Source organism: Mesoplodon mirus, assembly GCF_964341445.2.
Source record: "Mesoplodon mirus genome assembly, chromosome: 13".
Lineage (NCBI taxonomy): Eukaryota > Metazoa > Chordata > Mammalia > Artiodactyla > Ziphiidae > Mesoplodon > Mesoplodon mirus.
The window spans coordinates 26,637,793-26,653,962 of record NC_138989.1 but is presented as its reverse complement, the minus strand read 5'-3'; the positions used below and the strand labels follow the sequence as shown (position 1 = coordinate 26,653,962).

Genomic DNA, 16,170 nt, shown 5'->3' with positions numbered 1-16,170 from the left:
CCCTGGTGGGAGCAGAGACCATGTCATGAGACCGTGTCCCAGGCTCCACAAAGACGGGTCCTCTGCGTTGCTCCCCGCTGCACTCCCCACTCCTGAAGCCACATCCAGGCACTTCAGGAAACCTCTGCTGAAGAAGGGAATGTTTTTGGAGGTGTCCATGATGAGGCTGAGGTAGGAGCTGAGGCATCATGAAGACAGAGCTAAAGACCACCCCACTTGCCCTCCTTGACTCCATCGATCCATCCCCACTCCCTCCACACCTCACCTGCAGCCCCTACCCCACTTCACCGCTGTTCCCTTAGCCCACACCACGGGGCACTGCTCCATGAGGCTCCATTCAGACTCCTGGCTGTGTGTGCCCAGAGCTAAGTACAACTCTGAAGGTGCTAACAAATTTCTGCCCTTTTCTAGTCAGGGAAGTATACTGGAACATGAGTATGGGAGACTGATATTATAGGGAGACTCAAGCATTTGCTCTAAATTACTTAAAAATCAATCAATAAAAAGGTAAACTGCCCACCTGCAAACTTCAGAACCTCTAACAGTTGTGAGAAACCAGCGATTTCATGCCTCAATGAAGGCCACAAGAAAATTGTTCACCTCCTCAGCTTAGCTCTCTGCTGATATGGTCACAGCTCACGTCCAAGCTTTTGTCTTTTGCCCAACACACCCAACACTCTCAATGACCTGCAGCTACACAGCGGTGTCCTCGTTCCTGCAAGCTCTTCCTTCTGCCGGGAACGCCTCCTCCCACTTCACCCAGCTAACTTCTAGTCATCCTTCAAAACTCAGTTCAAGGGTCACCTCCTGCAGGAAGCCTTCCCAGACCAACACCCACCCACATTCCCATCTCCTACCTCCATCTCTGCTCCCACCTATTCTGTGCTATCAGATCACTTACCACACTGCTGGTTTCTGCCTCTCATCTTTCATTAGGTGGCAAGCTCTTTGGTGGCAGGACCCTACAAGGCACCCCGCACAGGTTGGATGCATGAATGGATGATTAACAAACATACATCAACTCTCAGAGCCAGGGTGACTTTTAGGCTTAGAGAATTTGAGAAACGTGCCCAAGATCACACCAGGAACAGCTGGGACTCGAATGCGGGCCGCTGTGTCAGAGGACACAACTTGGACTGCAGGTTATTTTGTAATGACCACAGCATCCTTGCTCCAAACATTCTCTTCTGCCAACGATCTACCTTTGGAAAGGCCTTCGCCACTCCCCACCACCTGAGAACACCCCTGCTTCCCAGGAGCCCTTCCAGCCCTGCTCCACCAAGGGCACGGGAGGCTCCCCTTTCAAACCAAATCCCAAGGATAAAGTCGCTTCCTGAAAAGAGGTAAGCAAGAGAGCAAAGTGTCTAAACAAAGACCTCTCTTAAAATATCTCTTCACGTGCAGGAATGTTCTTTCAAAACTCAAGTTTTATGAAAAAACCTTGTGAACTAACTCAGGAAGTAAAGTTCACCTGAACCATCCTCACTTTGTAACACCATCTCAAGGGGAATAATGAAGCTTCAATTACTGGCACATTTTGTCCTACTTGTCTCACCTTTCTTATTTTAATTTTAATACTTTTCCTGGTAACCTAGTTGCAACAGTCCCAAGAGGGGACTGTTTTTAACAAGATCCGACAGGCATCAGTTTTAGAAGATAACATAATTCACAGACATACTTATTTATGGCATAGCTGAAAGTCTCATTTAAACACACAGCACAGGAAATACCATGAAGTGGAATTTGGCAAAGGTCTACTTCTTGGGTCCACTAATACTCTAATCACCTAAGGCAGCCTTTCACAAGGCTGACACAGCTGGGCTGGTGTCACGAGGCGGCTCGGGTGTGGAGATCCGTCTCTGGGGCCTGAGGCTAGAAGAGCAGTGTTAACGGCGGAGAAGATGGGTTATCTTCAAATATGCTTCACGAACCAGGCTCCTTCTCCTCACCCTGGCCTCCCTAAGCCACCCACCTATGTATCCACTCCCCAGGCTCTGAGTGATCCCCTCTACAACCCCCTGTGCACACTCCAAAGAACACACATGGGAGACAGGGGTTTCTAAACCGCACATCTTAGAGCTAGAAGTCAACACACAGGCGTCCTAAAGGGAGTGAGGCTTTAAATCCTGGCTCAGGTAAGAACCCACGTCCTGACTTCCTTTACGGGGCTTGGAATTCTGACTGGGAGCCTGGACCCCCAGGATCTCACCCTGGTGTGCCAACCGTCAGCTGCATAACACAAGTCTAAATCCTAGCTCCCCACTCCCATGAGGAGACCAGAGATGTGGAAGTGCTCCCAGAGCCTGAAACCACTAAGCAAACTGGAAGGTATTTAGAGCCCAGAACACCCCAAATTATTTTAGGGTGCTGAGGTGTGTACCATGCAAGGGCAGGTCTGTGTGGGGATGAGAAGGCCAGCAGGCCTACTCAGCCAGGCCTCCATCTGTGGAGAGAGCCTCTCTGGTTCCCTTCCTGTTCTTCCACTGCCAAGTATAAAAGCACCAGGTCCCCCCCAGCCCCATTCCCTGCCTCAGATGCTCTTTCCTTAGAGCCAACATGAGAGGAAGAAGTAATCTCAGACTCTGAACCAAACCTCCAGGTGTAGTTCACTTGGGTATTACTCTTGGTCCAAAAAAACCTGAGGATAACCAGTGAAAAAAACACACACAAAAATCACAGCTCCCTTTGAATCTGAGGGCAGGCTGCTCTGAAGCAACAGGCCCCATGACTTCATCCTCCTGCCATGCACCTGGGCTGCCTCCCAGCTCTGCCCTGCTGTGACCTCGGGGTGAACACACACGGAACAAGCAATAACTTAATCTCAGTTTCTCTAACACACGTGATGTAATGATACGAAAGAAGAGTATAAAACTGTACTCATATTATAATGATACTTACATTGCAATGTGTGATTCACAAACCATTTTCATAAGTTATCAATAAATGAAAGAGCTGGAAACTGTGGTACCAAATCCCATATTCTAATACAATAATATTTAGGGCCCACCTCACTTATGTAATTTATATAAATTTATACATCAGTAAAAAAATAACACACAAAAATATATGGGACCATTCTTCTAAAAATATGTATTTTTAGAGAATTCCCTGGCAGTCCAGTGCTTAGGACTCCGTGCTTCCACTGCCTAGGGCACGGGTTCAATTCCTGGTCGAGGAACTGAGATTCCCGCAAGCCATGGCCAAAGAGAACAAAAACTGAGTGTCAAAGGACCCAAAGAACCAGCCTTAGTAGATTTTACCTCTAATGCCAGGGCGGTCTTGTCATAAGCACAGGGCACTCTTTTCTGAATTGCTTTTGCAAAGACAGGTCCATTCTGTGTGGATGGCAAAGGGCTGACCGCTGCCCCAGGAGTGCTGGAAACTGCAGGCAGAGGAGCCGTGGTCTGAGGCTGAGCATACGCGTGAGCAGGTTCTGGGATCCCGTAACTGTTGGAATTCCTATTCCCATGCTTTCCATGTGGCGAGGACCTCACAAGCTTTTCCACATAAGGGACGGGAATCATCCCCACCCGGCCATCCTTGTTCCGGGCACTCCACCACTGTTCTTCCGGCTTCTCTATTATCACCAGGATCTCACCCTTTTTAAAGGGCAGGTCTTCGGCATCATTCCCAGGAAAATCATAGAGAGTTCGTACATATTCCAGATTTTCTTCTGCTGTAGGCAGGCTGGGTGCTGATACAGATCCCATTGGTGGGCTCGGATACCTTCAGAGAGAGAGAAAATTAAGAGAAAAATCTTACTCTATATCAGTGTTTGCCAAACTTTTAAAATAAACCAATTAACTCAATAACAAATTATTTCCCTCTCCATATTCTCAGTCATTAAGAAGGTCCTGTCACACTGTTTTACCCTCTGTAGTTTGTAATGCAATCGAAGTTAATATCTTGAATATTAAAGTTAGGTGCATAGCACCCCTCCCACATATCTCTGTTTCATAGGAAGCTTTTGTTTACACATACAGATACCTGGTCTGAATTTTTAAAATTATTTTTAAATCCCCAGTAAGTTCAGCTGCCTCCTTCCTTAGGCCCATCACAACCACCACACACTCTTCCTTCTGGTCCTAATCTAGGACGTGCACCCTGCACACTTCCCCGGGCACCCAGAGAGATGACAAAGGCCTCTGTGCCCCTCAAAATATAAAAACCAGAAAAGGGAGTATATACTTGCATTATAATTTTTAAAAAAAACAACAACCCATACTGCATCTTGTACAGGAATCATCATCTGAGCCTCCAAATGAAAACGTGAAAAATTTCATGGAAAAGCTCAGACTCAAGAGCTCTCACCTAAGCATCACACCCCCGGCCACCCGCTCTCGGAGCTCCCCTGTGAGTCTGCCCTGCACACCCGGAACCACCTAGAGTCGGTTAGAAAAGCACCATCCCAGGCTTCCCTGGTGGCACAGTGGTTAAGAATCCGCCTGCCAATGCAGGAGACACAGGTTCGAGCCCTGGTCCAGGAAGATCCCACGTGCTGTGGAGCAACTAAGCCCATGCGCCACAGCTACTGAGCCTGCGCGCCTGCAGCCCGTGCTCTGTGAAGCCACCGCAATGAGAAGCCTGTGCACCTCAAGGAAGAGTAGCCCCCGCTCTCTGCTACTAGCCCATGTGCACAGCAACAAAGACCCAACACAGCCATACATACATAAATAAATAAATAATTTTTTTTTAAAGGGAAAAAAAGAAAAGCACTGTCCCCCTTCTCTTCAGCAACACCCCATCTGGAATGCCCCTCTGCAAGAGAAGTACAGAGGTCTCTCTTCACCTAAGAAGTGTTCTGGAAAGTTGCTAATACATGAAGTTTTGGGAAAACCTATTTTGCTGTTAGCATTTCCTCCCCTTAACTTTTTTGAAGCACAGAATCTACACCAGAGTAACTTCACCCAGAGTCTCCACCTTTTTTAGGGGGTGACGCCTGCAGAGTCATCACCAAGGCTGGTTCTGGAGCAGCCCGAGGGAGAACGCTGGGATAGGGCCTATGCCTGCCTAACCACTGACTACAGTTGTTTTGTCTTCCAGTAGATGACGGCCATTCCCTCCTTTTCCCCCAATTAATGACCTAAAAAGTTGTTTCACATAACAACATGATCTCCTAAGTTGAAGCACTTTAATTTAAAAAAAAAGTTTCTTTTTAAAAAAGTGTTACCATGTTACAACATTCAGCAAAAAAAAGGAAAACAAAAGAGAAAAAAATCCCACAGTTCCTGCCCCAAGGTAGCTACAGTTCTCTTTCCCTCCTCCCTCCCTGCCTCCCATCCGCCCACTTTACGGCTTGCTTTCTTTTTTTTTTTTAACATCTTTATTGGAGTATAATTGCTTTACCATGGTGTGTTAGTTTCTGCTTTATAACAAGGTGAATCAGTTATACATATACATATGTTCCCACATCTCTTCCTTCTTGCGTCTCCCTCCCTCCCACCCTCCCTATCCCACCCCTCTAGGTGGTCACAAACCACCTAGCTGATCTCCCTGTGCTATGCGGCTGCTTCCCACTAGCTATCTATTTTACGTTTGGTAGTGTATGTATGTCCATGCCACTCTCTCACTTTGTCACAGCTTATCCTTCCCCCTCCCCATATCCTCAAGTCCATTCTCTAGTAGGTCTGTGTCTTTATTCCCATCTTACCCCTAGGTACTTCATGACCCTTTTTTTTCCCCTTAGATTCGATATATATGTGTTAGCATATGGTATTTGTTTCATTCTCTTTATGACTTACTTCACTCTGTATGACAGACTCTAGGTCCATCCACCTCACTACAAATAACTCAATTTCGTTTCTTTTTATGGCTGAGTAATATTCCATTGTATATATTATGTGCCACATCTTCTTTATCCATTCATCTGTTGACGGAAACTTAAATGCTTCCATGTACGGCTTTCTTTCTTAAGAGTCCCACGTACAGGACTTCCCTGGTGGCGCAGTGGTTAAGAATCTGCCTGCCAATGCAGGGGACACGGGTTCGAGCCCTGGTCCGGGAAGATGCCGCATGCCACGAAGCAACTAAGCTCGTGAGCCACAACTACTGAGCCCGTGTGCCACTACTGAAGTCTGCGCCTAGAGCCTGTGCTCCACAACAAGAGAAGCCACCGCAATGAGAATCCCGCTTGCCGCAACTAGAGAAAGCCCACGCACAGCAACGAAGACCCAATGCAGACAAAAACCAACCAACAAACAAACAAATAAATTTATTTTAAAAAAAAAGTCCCATGTACGCATGCCAGGGGCAGTTTTTCTGCGTCTCCCCACTATACTGCTCTTGCTTCATTCGGTGAGCCTGCTGCAAACAAGCATCCCTGTGTTTCTGAATGCTTCTTATTTCTCTCTATTACCATCTTCACACACTCTTTTGAATTTAATTTCCCTGCACTGTATTTCTTGTAAAGCCTAGAATCCTGGATTAAAGAACAGGAACGTTTTCACGGCCCTTGGTACATTTTGCCACACTACTCTCCAAAAGTCTTTCTTTGTAAGTTGGCAAAACTTACATCTTTTTAATGTAAGTGACTAGCTTCACAGTAGTCAGGATACCTTGGTGGTTGGAGTGATTTAAAACCTCAAAGGCCTTATTACTTATTAACAACCTGACAACAAAGGGGCAAACTGCTTACTATCAGTATATCTAAAAAAGAGTGAGCAGGAACAGCAAAACAAAGAAAAGGCTGACACTTATACCTCCATCGGGGACTGCCTGCAGTCTTGGCAGACAGTAAATTACTGAAATCCCCATAGCAATCCTGGGAGGTACAATGCTTTCCACTTGGATTTGCACAAGGCAGTGTCCTCACTCACAGCCTCTCAGCTTGTCAGCCACAGGGACAACCCGTGGGTCTCTCAGGTGTCTGAGAATTAACGCTGTGTGTGAAACACCCACAATAGTTCCTGACCAGCACTAAGCACCCCATCAGCTCCTCACCCCCCACCCCTGAAAGTACACCCCTGATCCTAATTCAAGGGCCACGGAGATTCTGTGAGAGTTTGGGTCACACTATACAAATCTCAGATACTTCACCAAGAGCACACTTGGTTCCACTGCAGATGCCTCCAAGGGTTATTTTACTGTTTATACAGTTAAAAGTTAAAAGCAGTTCCACAGATCGTGAGAACACTAGTACAGCTCCAGTAGGGATTAACACTAATGACATCCATTTACCCATGTACTCACTGGCCTTATTATGTACTAAGAACTTGGGGGACAAACAATGAATTAAAACCAAGTTCCTGCTCTCAAAAGGCTGCAAACTTAGTAGCGACAGAGACTGGAAGGCAAATGAGAGCACCAAGTGTCATTCATGTGTCCCACAGAAGCTGACGGGGTCAAGTTCTGCTAAGGGTCAGAACAGGCAAGGGGATGGTGCAGAAAAAGCCAAAGACTAGCCCCCTTTAAAGCTGAAAGATTTCGTGGGAGACAGGCTTATGCATTCTGATTCTACATCAGAAGACTCAGAGGCCCAAGGGTTCAAACGTTCCCTTCCCAGCTTCCCCACAGCTCGCGGGGCTGGCTGGTTCCCACAAGCAAGGCCAGGAGCAGGCTGGCCGGCACACATTTGAGGCTTGCTGGCTACATATGGCCTTTGTCAGATAGTCTTCTTTTCATATAACCCTTAAAAAAGTAATGACCATTCTCGGCTCCAGTACACTATACAAAAATTATCTGTGAGTCTGGCCAAGGGGTCCACAAACTATGGCCTGCAGGCCACCGGCCTACCAGCTGGTTTTACAAATAAGGTTTGAGTAGAACCCAGACAGGCCCGTGCGCTCATGGGCTGTCTGTGGCTGCTTCCGCAGTACGAGGGCAGAGCTGAGTAGCTGGGATGGGGACAACAGGGCCCACAAAGCTTAAAGTGCCGACCAGCTAGCCCTTCACTGTGAGTTCGCTGAGGCCTGGTCTAGATAGCAGAGGCAGAGCTGGGGAGGGTGCTCGTGCAGACCTGACAAGAGGGAGGACAGCTTACACTTTCTCCACTTCACTGCTACAGTGACCTGGGGCTCCTTTCCTGATTCGGCACACGCACAGACATCCCTAAATATGACAGGAACTCAACCTCCCAGCCACACCCCTAACAAATTCAAAGCCCTCCACTCCCCATTTTCTCAAACTCGTGTATTCATCAAAATCCCCTGCAAATTACACATTAGTCCCACTGCAGAGATGAAAGCATGATGATGCCAGGTCAGAAATACTTAACATATTAGACCCCACTGCCCAAAGAAGTAGGAAACATAAAACTGGAACAACTCATTGTTTCTCAATTGTTTCGCAATTTGTTCCTTCATCAGGACTGTAAATAGCATCCAGCATACACACAGTTTCCCAAGCCCATCAAGCACACCAGACCCATGCTGCTGCTTCTCCCTCTCCCTCTCTCGCCAGCTCTGGAAGAGAAGACGCTCCTCAACGAATGACAATGAATCTCCCTCCTCCTCTGGTTAAAAGCATTCTCAGTTGCGTGTATAAATCACAGATAAAACATTTTCTTTAAACTTCAGCTTTAATGCCTTCTATGCTTACAATCACCTTATTCCTGTTAAGGAAGCAATACAATCAACTTCTGGCAGGAGAGAGTTTCAAAGGTCCTGTTCTAGTTTTTAAAGGGGGTAACATGGATATGGAAGATTTTCCTTATTATGTTCATGTATACACATACTCTTGTGTATGTATGAAAGATTTCACAATAAAAAGTCGGAAAACAAAACAGATGGTAAAAGAATCAATTCCAAGAAGACTAGCTAAGTACCCATCTGCTCAAAGTGCTTCCGGCGGAACTTGGTTTTAATTCATTGTTTGTCCCCCAAGTTCTTAGTACATAATAAGGCCAGTGAGTACATGGGTAAATGGATGTCATTATCCCTTGGTGGCCCTGAGCACGGAGGACTCTCCCTCCATCCCTGGCTTCGCACCTTCACCAATGGCTCTCTGTCGGTGCCTGCTTCTGCACCTCCATCCACAGCTTCTCTACCTCTGCTCATTCTGCGGATTCCACCAAAGCTTAGACCCAAATCTGTACATTTGGCCCCCAACCCTCTTCTCGTTAACAAACTCATCAGATTGCTGAACCCCGCCTGGCTTCCCTGTTGAAAACCATCAACCCCTCCCCCCCATCCCTCCTCTCCATTCTCTCAGAGGCACCATTCAATCATCCCTGAAGGGCTTCCCTGGTGGCGCAGTGGTTGGGAGTCCGCCTGCTGATGCAGGGGACACGGGTTCGTGCCCCGGTCCGGGAGGATCCCACGTGCCACGGAGTGGCTGGGCCTGTGGGCCATGGCCGCTGAGCCTGCGCGTCCGGAGCCTGTGCTCCGCAATGGGAGAGGCCGCAGCGGTGAGAGGCCCACGTACCGCAGGGAAAAAAAAAAATCATCCCTGAAGCCACAGCTCTCCACTCACCTACAGGCAACCGCCCAGCGATGGCTGTCGTCGGCTTCCACCTTATATTTCCAACACAAGAGATCTCAGTTCAGCTTCTCACAATCCTTTCCCCTGTAACAGCCCTTAATTAACCCCACACTCCAGACTCTCACCACCCCGCCCACACCAGTTTCTAAAAAATAAAACTGACCATGACAGTTCTCTTCTTAAAAACGTTAGAGGGCTCCCACTACTAAACTCATGTACAAAGCAGAGGCCCTTCACAGTTCAGCATTTTTAACTTCCTAGCTTGCGGCCCCTCACTCACAGGAACCACACCTGTGCCTTTCCCAGCACCTCTTCTACCTCATACACTTGTTCTTACCCTTCAAGAACCAGTTCATGTGAAGTCTGAAAGAGAAAAACAAATACCGTATGCTAACACATATGTATGGAATCTAAAAAAAATAAATAAAAGGTTCTAATGAACCTAGGGGCAGAACAGGAATAAAGATGCAGATGTACAGAATGGACTTGAGGACATGGTGAGGGTGAAGGGTAAGCTGGGACGAAGTGAGAGAGTAGCATTGACATATATACACTACCAAATGTAAAATAGCTAGCTAGTGGGAAGCAACCGCATAGCACAGGGAGATCAGCTTGGTGCTTTGTGACCACCTAGAGTGGTGGGATAGGGAGAAACAAGAGGGAGGGGATATGGGGATATATGTATACATATAGCTGATTAACTCTGTTACACAGCAGAAAGTAACACAACATTGTAAAGCAATTATGCTCCAATAAAGATGTTTAAAAAAAAAAAAAAGAACCAGTTCACAGAGCACCTTCCCTTTCAGGCCCTGCCTGACCCTTTAGTTGACCATCCTTGCTTTTAAGCTCCCATGGTATTCTATTTTCATTTGTTCAGTATACTGAGCTTCTCAAAAGCTAGGGCCATGGTTTACTTCCATTATATGACTTGAGTCTAGCATTGGGCTTTGGGATACAGTAGGCCTCAATATATTGAAATTCCTGCTGAAATTAAAATGCCCAAGACACAGGGAAGCATTTCCCCTAAGCCTGGGTTAAATCTGTTCCACAGACCAGGAGATCCCGTGTGCCACCTGGTTTGCTGCTGTCCAAGCCTCTTCGCCTCACCACCGCAGAACTCACACTCGGCTGTCGTTCCCGACCAGCTGCACATGCCTGTTGGTCCCACCTTACTCCTTGTGATCTCAACTCCAACTCCAGGATAATCACCACTGCCCCCTTTCACTTATCAGAAAGAACTAAAATATTTTAGCCTGAAGGAACCTTAGCACCTTAGAACCTAGTCCAACTGTTCAGATCAAGAGCAGAATTCTTAGATAAAAAGTTCTCTGAATTTGAGTCTTAAACAAGAGAAAGGTCACAAAGCAAATGGCTATCAGCACTTTACGTGCTGTGCCATGGGAACACAATTCTCACCTGGGCGAGACTCCATTCCCAGCGTAATGACGTTTATGGATCCCATCTAAATTGAACTTAGGTGATTTAAACTATTGGTAAGAAGAAACTCAAAGGTTTATCCACAGTGTCCAATTCTATGCTAACCAAAATCACTGTTAATCCTTCTCCCCGACTCCTAATTATAAAAGTCCAAAAGTTCCCTTAAATATTCAGACAGGGGCCGTGGGGGGAGGCATGGCCATGCTACCTGGGGTACCCTCCGGTCCCCCACGGTGTGGCCTCTGTGGCACACGTGTGAGGGTCCCCTCGGGATGCTCAGGTTAGGCTGCACATCCTTCCTCCGCCCTCCCACAGCTACTGTCTGTATCAGATGACATGAATTTGGCCTTTTAAATAAAGTCTCAGTAACCAGGAAGCTCCTCAAGAGCATGACAGGGACTGCTGAGTCAATGTTAGTTCCATATTACCAGCACATGCAATGAGCAATGTCTGCTGAGTAAAAAACAGGGTTTTCTCTATGGGTCAACTTGCCTCAGTTTTTCAACTTTTACTTCTCATGATTTTTCTCCCAGCCATCATATAGCTACATAAGCTAGAACTGGAAAATTTTATAAGCAAAGCAAGCTACGCAAAACACACTTTCAATTTGCTAAACCGTAGGAAAATGTATTTCATAGCTAAACTAAATCCACTCAGAAACCTGAAACACTCTGTTGTTAAACTGGAAATAGCCTCTATTAAAACAGAAACAAAAAAACCAGTAGCGCCTACCTGAATACTAACTATAACCTAATAAACAGAATCTTAAAAGCGTTTATACTCAAGTAAAATGGAGGTGAAAACCACAAGGTTTCTGTTTATCAAATGATTTTTAATATAAAAATTACACCCATATGCAGATAAAGAATCTTTTAGGGTCATTCAAAAGTCAAAAGCCACTGACATACCTTTCGTGTTTAAATTTAAAATCTAAGACAGAAATGAATACCACAGACAAACTCAAAAGACAATAAGATAACCCAGAGAACAGACAGCTACAAATATACCAAGTCATCTTTGTCTCTTCCTTTCTCTTCCCCATCATCCCCCCTCCCACCAGCAACTTATTTTCAAACCACAGCCATCACTCAGTCTACATAATGTCTCTATGATGGATGGATGGGCGACTCATCAGTCACCATCATTCTGACCTGGATTGCAGTAACAGCCTCAGGTCACTTCCCGGCTTCAAACCCCTTCCATGGCACCCAATTTCCTGCCTTTGACCATTACCTGTCCAAACTCTTCTAGATCTGCATCTCAGAGCCACACTCACATCACATTGCTGTCTTTCCCAACCCAGGACTTCGCATAAGCTCTCCCCCTCCTCGCCCAAGCCTTGCTCCTCCTCCGTTCTGCAGTTTCTCTGACCTCTGCTTTCTCTGACCTCACCACCTCAGGTAAGTCCCTTCTACTAGATCCTTTCAGCCTAGATTGATTTCCTTCATAGCATTCACAAATCTTGTAGTATTTTATTTTTCTACTTTTCCGTCTGTCTCCTCCACTAAAATCTAAGTTCCATGATAGAGAAAGCATGTCTGTCACCCCTCTTTCCCAGTACCCATCACTAGAACATAATTCTCCTGTAATATTTGAATAAAAATATAAAATTAAGTTAACTCCGCAACAAGAGAGGCCGCGACAGTGAGAGGCCTGTGCACCGCGATGAAGAGTGGTCCCCACTTGCCACAACTAGAGAAAGCCCTCGCACAGAAACGAAGACCCAACACAGCTAAAAATTAAAAAAAAAAAAAAAAAAAAAAAAGTTAAGGAGCATTCCAATAAAAAAGATCAGACTAGCGCAAAACAAGCACCAGACCTTAAATTCTGAGGAAGTCATACAGTTGTGACCTTTCACTAAGTAAAACAGACTCCCAAAAAGAACTATTAGCCAAGGGGCATGAAACTCTGGCTTCAGGAGCTCAGTTTTGAGGCCTAAAAAAGTTAAACCACTTTATTTATCCTGTCTGGAGTGTGAAAATGCATCGTTCTGATTTCTGCATTTGGCCAAGGCTTGCCTGGCGTTGTCTCCTACAGTAGGTAATACATCAACCAAATCCTCAGGAGAGGCAATCCAGATTCTGTGTGACAAAGTAAATCCAGCCAGGATCTGATTCAACCAGCACTGTGACAGCCCTTGGAAACAGCAGGGAAAAGGAAAAACTAAACTACAGCAAAATGCCTGGGGCAGAGGGCACAGAAGAGAAACAATCAAGGCTGAACTCGAGGGGGTCAGGTAAAGGCCCCAGCACCACAGGGAGGATTTCCGCAGGTGAGAAACTGGTGGAGGGAGGCGCTCCACGGAGGGCCAGCAGTCGAACGAAGGCCCGCAGGTGTGCATGGGTGTGCAGGGCTGGCTCCCGGGAAGGAGGATGAGAGGTGTGAGGGCAGGCACCACACTCACAAAGTTACAAGGGCACCTGGGAAGACGCCTGAAGGGGAAGTTTGGGGTCGTTTCTGCGGGGAAGCCGCTGCGGCACAATCCTTTTTCTCCACCCAGAAGGGGATCTAGTTATTCACTCACAGCTGCATTATAGTACCTGTCACCTCCAAGTAAGCACAACACCTGGCACACAGCATGGTATGCTAAATGCCTGAAATTAATGATATAATTCACCTCCACAAGCTAGGAACTTAAACGTATTTAATATCTCATTACTGTGGGTTCTATGTGCTGAAAGTTGACTCCAGTCACCAGTATCTTCAGGGACCTGGAGGTTTCACCAATCAGATTCTTTTTGGTGTCTAGGTCTTCGTTATACACTATCTGATTTATAATCACGTTCTCACCAGTTTTTAAAACCCATTTACTTCTGCAGTTAACCTCAAAGTCATTCCACTGTCACGTTGTTCCTTCTCTATATTCCACAGAAGCAACGCTGAGGCGTCCAGTGGGTGCTCCTTAATTGATATAATAGCTTTTAGTGTTTAGAGCTCAGAGTAGCATCCTGTCAGAGAATCTGTAAAGTCAGAAACATCTCATCCTGAAAAATCTGTCCTTTTTAAACAAATGTTTAAGAAATCAACTGGGCAGTGAAATACCTTTTACTTTTAAAATTCTAGACAATCTCTTCAGCTCAAATTTGGCGTAATTTAAATAAAAGAAACCTCTAGCAAAATATTGATTAAGGCAAATAATCAAATGAAAAGAGGATGCCTAATGATCGGTGTCACTCCGGGTTAACTTTAAAACAGATACTAAGTCATTAAACTTAACACAAAAAGTACACCTGAAATTCAAGTAAGATAGAATTAAGATGAGTGTCATTCAAAAAATTCCCTTAGTAACATTCTAGCCTCATTCCTCCTTGGAATTTAACCAAATGGATTTCCAGTCTATGGACGGTCCAGCTTGGGGGGAAACTGTTAAAAAAAAAAAAAAGTCTTCTTTGAAGCCAACGCACCTTCTTTTACAATTTTTGTAATTAATGTATTATAAAATAGATGCCTAGGTTATTTCAAACTTGGCACCAGGGTATCAATATATACTTCTGATATTTCACACTTAAAGGTATTTGTTTCTAAACGCTAAAGCATTTTCATCTGCCCAGTGTTCCAAAAGCTGCAGTCCAGGTCTTAACCTGGAGTTCAAAAACCCTGAAAGGTGTGCAAACTCGTGTGTGCTTGCGGGGGTGGGGGGGTAGGCTAGCTTCAGAGTCTCAATCCGTGGCCCAAAAAAGGTTTAAAAAACAACAACAAAACTCTGCTTTAGCAGGATAATTAAACCAACAACGTAACGAAGGCAAAAAGCGTCCATTTTCAACTAGGCACCCGCAACTCAACACATTTAAGACGCACCCCTTCATCAACAATGACCCAGATCCTGACACTGCCTTCGGTTCGGAATGCCCTCCGGAAAGTAACCGGTTCCGAAAGGGGGGCCACGGGTCCAGCCCCGACCCCCGCCCGCACACGCCCTCCGCGCACCTGGGCGCCGGCTCGATGAGCGTGGTGGTGTCCAGGTAGTGGATCTTGTAGAACTCCAGCAGGGCCGGCAGGTGGTCGAACTCCTGGTCCCCGATCTTGAAGCGGCGGTTGGGCAGCGAGTTGATGATGTAGTGAGACACCCGCGAGTTCTCGGACACGGACAGTACGTAGTCCCCGGGGCAGGTGGACGAATCGCGGACAAGGAACACGCCGTGGCGCTGGCCCTGGAGCCGGGTCTGCGCCTCCTGGCGAGACACGGGCCCCATGTACCAGGCCGAGCGGTCCGAGGAGTCGAACCTGGCGGAGGACATGGCGGGCCGGGCGCTGGGCCGGGCGGGCCGGGGATGCTCTGCCTGCGCTGGACGCTCAACCCGAATCGTCTGCGGGCCGGGCCTCTAGCTCACCGCGCACCTACTGGGCCGAGCCGGCACCTTCCTCGCGGCCGCGGGCCCGCAGCATCCTCCGCACCGCCCGCCTGCTCCGGGGCCGCCTCACGGAACGAGCCGGCTCGGGGGTGCGGGCCCAGCCGGGTCGCGGCGGTGAAGCCAAGCGCGGCAGAGGCCACCCGGGACCCTCCGGTCACTCCTGGCCCGGCGCGCGCCGGCCCCGCGCCCCCGCCGCTCCGCACCGAGCCCCGCGGCCAAGCCAAGCACCAGACCCCCAGGAGCGCCGCGCCGCCAGGTTCGCTTCGCCCAGCCCGCTCCCAAGAGCCACAGCAACAAAATGGCGGACGCGGGAGAAGCGGCCAGCCACCTCCCCCTCCGCTCAGCGCCCTCCGTCTGCGCACGCGCGGGCGCCGGCTCCCAGCGGCCGCCGGGGCCTCCCGGTGACGTCACGCGGCGCGGCCAATCGGGAGCACGGGCATGCGGGACGGGCGTGCGCCGCTCGTGCGCGCCCCCGCGCTCCCTCCCGGGCAGCTGGGGGCGCTGCCTGGAAGCGGCTGGGGCTGGGCACGCGCGGCGCTTCCAGAACCCGCTCTGGGAACAAAGCGGGAAGTGCAGCCTGGGTTCGGCCGGCGGCGCGGCCCCTAGGTGAGCTGACGGGCGCGATGGGCCCCGCGGGGCCGGGGTGACCGCAGCGGGATGGCCAGGTTAAGGGGTCGCGGAGCCGACCGTTCCTCACGCTCAGGTGGTGCCGGGCAGGTGCGAACGCTGTCAGGCGTAGCCCCGCTGGGACCCCGGCCCCCGGCCGCCCCCACCCGCACGGGACAGTCAGTTTAAGGGAGCAGGGTCTGGTCTGCCTCGCCTCGTTCAGCTCTGGGCCTGGCGCACCGTCCACCCTGAGCTGATGCTCAAATCTTGGTGGAATGAATGACTGTTGAGGTAAACCTGCAGCCCGGAGCCGGACAGAGGAGAAACAGTGTCCGGAAAGGGAGACGGTGGCAGC

General features: G+C 48.2%; 1 protein-coding gene across 1 annotated transcript in view; it reads right to left on the bottom strand.

Annotated features, from left to right (window-relative positions):
* Window positions 1-15,549, bottom strand: part of CRKL (CRK like proto-oncogene, adaptor protein) — a 31,809-nt gene extending 16,260 nt beyond the window's left edge. Inside the window, exons 1-2 of the mRNA XM_082641682.1 lie at window positions 14,785-15,549; window positions 3,261-3,726 (exon numbers count right to left, since the gene is read on the bottom strand). Of these exons, the coding sequence (XP_082497808.1) occupies window positions 3,261-3,726; window positions 14,785-15,095 (777 nt within the window). The 5' untranslated portion in view covers window positions 15,096-15,549. The remainder of the gene's footprint in view (window positions 1-3,260; window positions 3,727-14,784) is intronic.
* Between the last annotated feature and the right edge of the window lie 621 nt (window positions 15,550-16,170).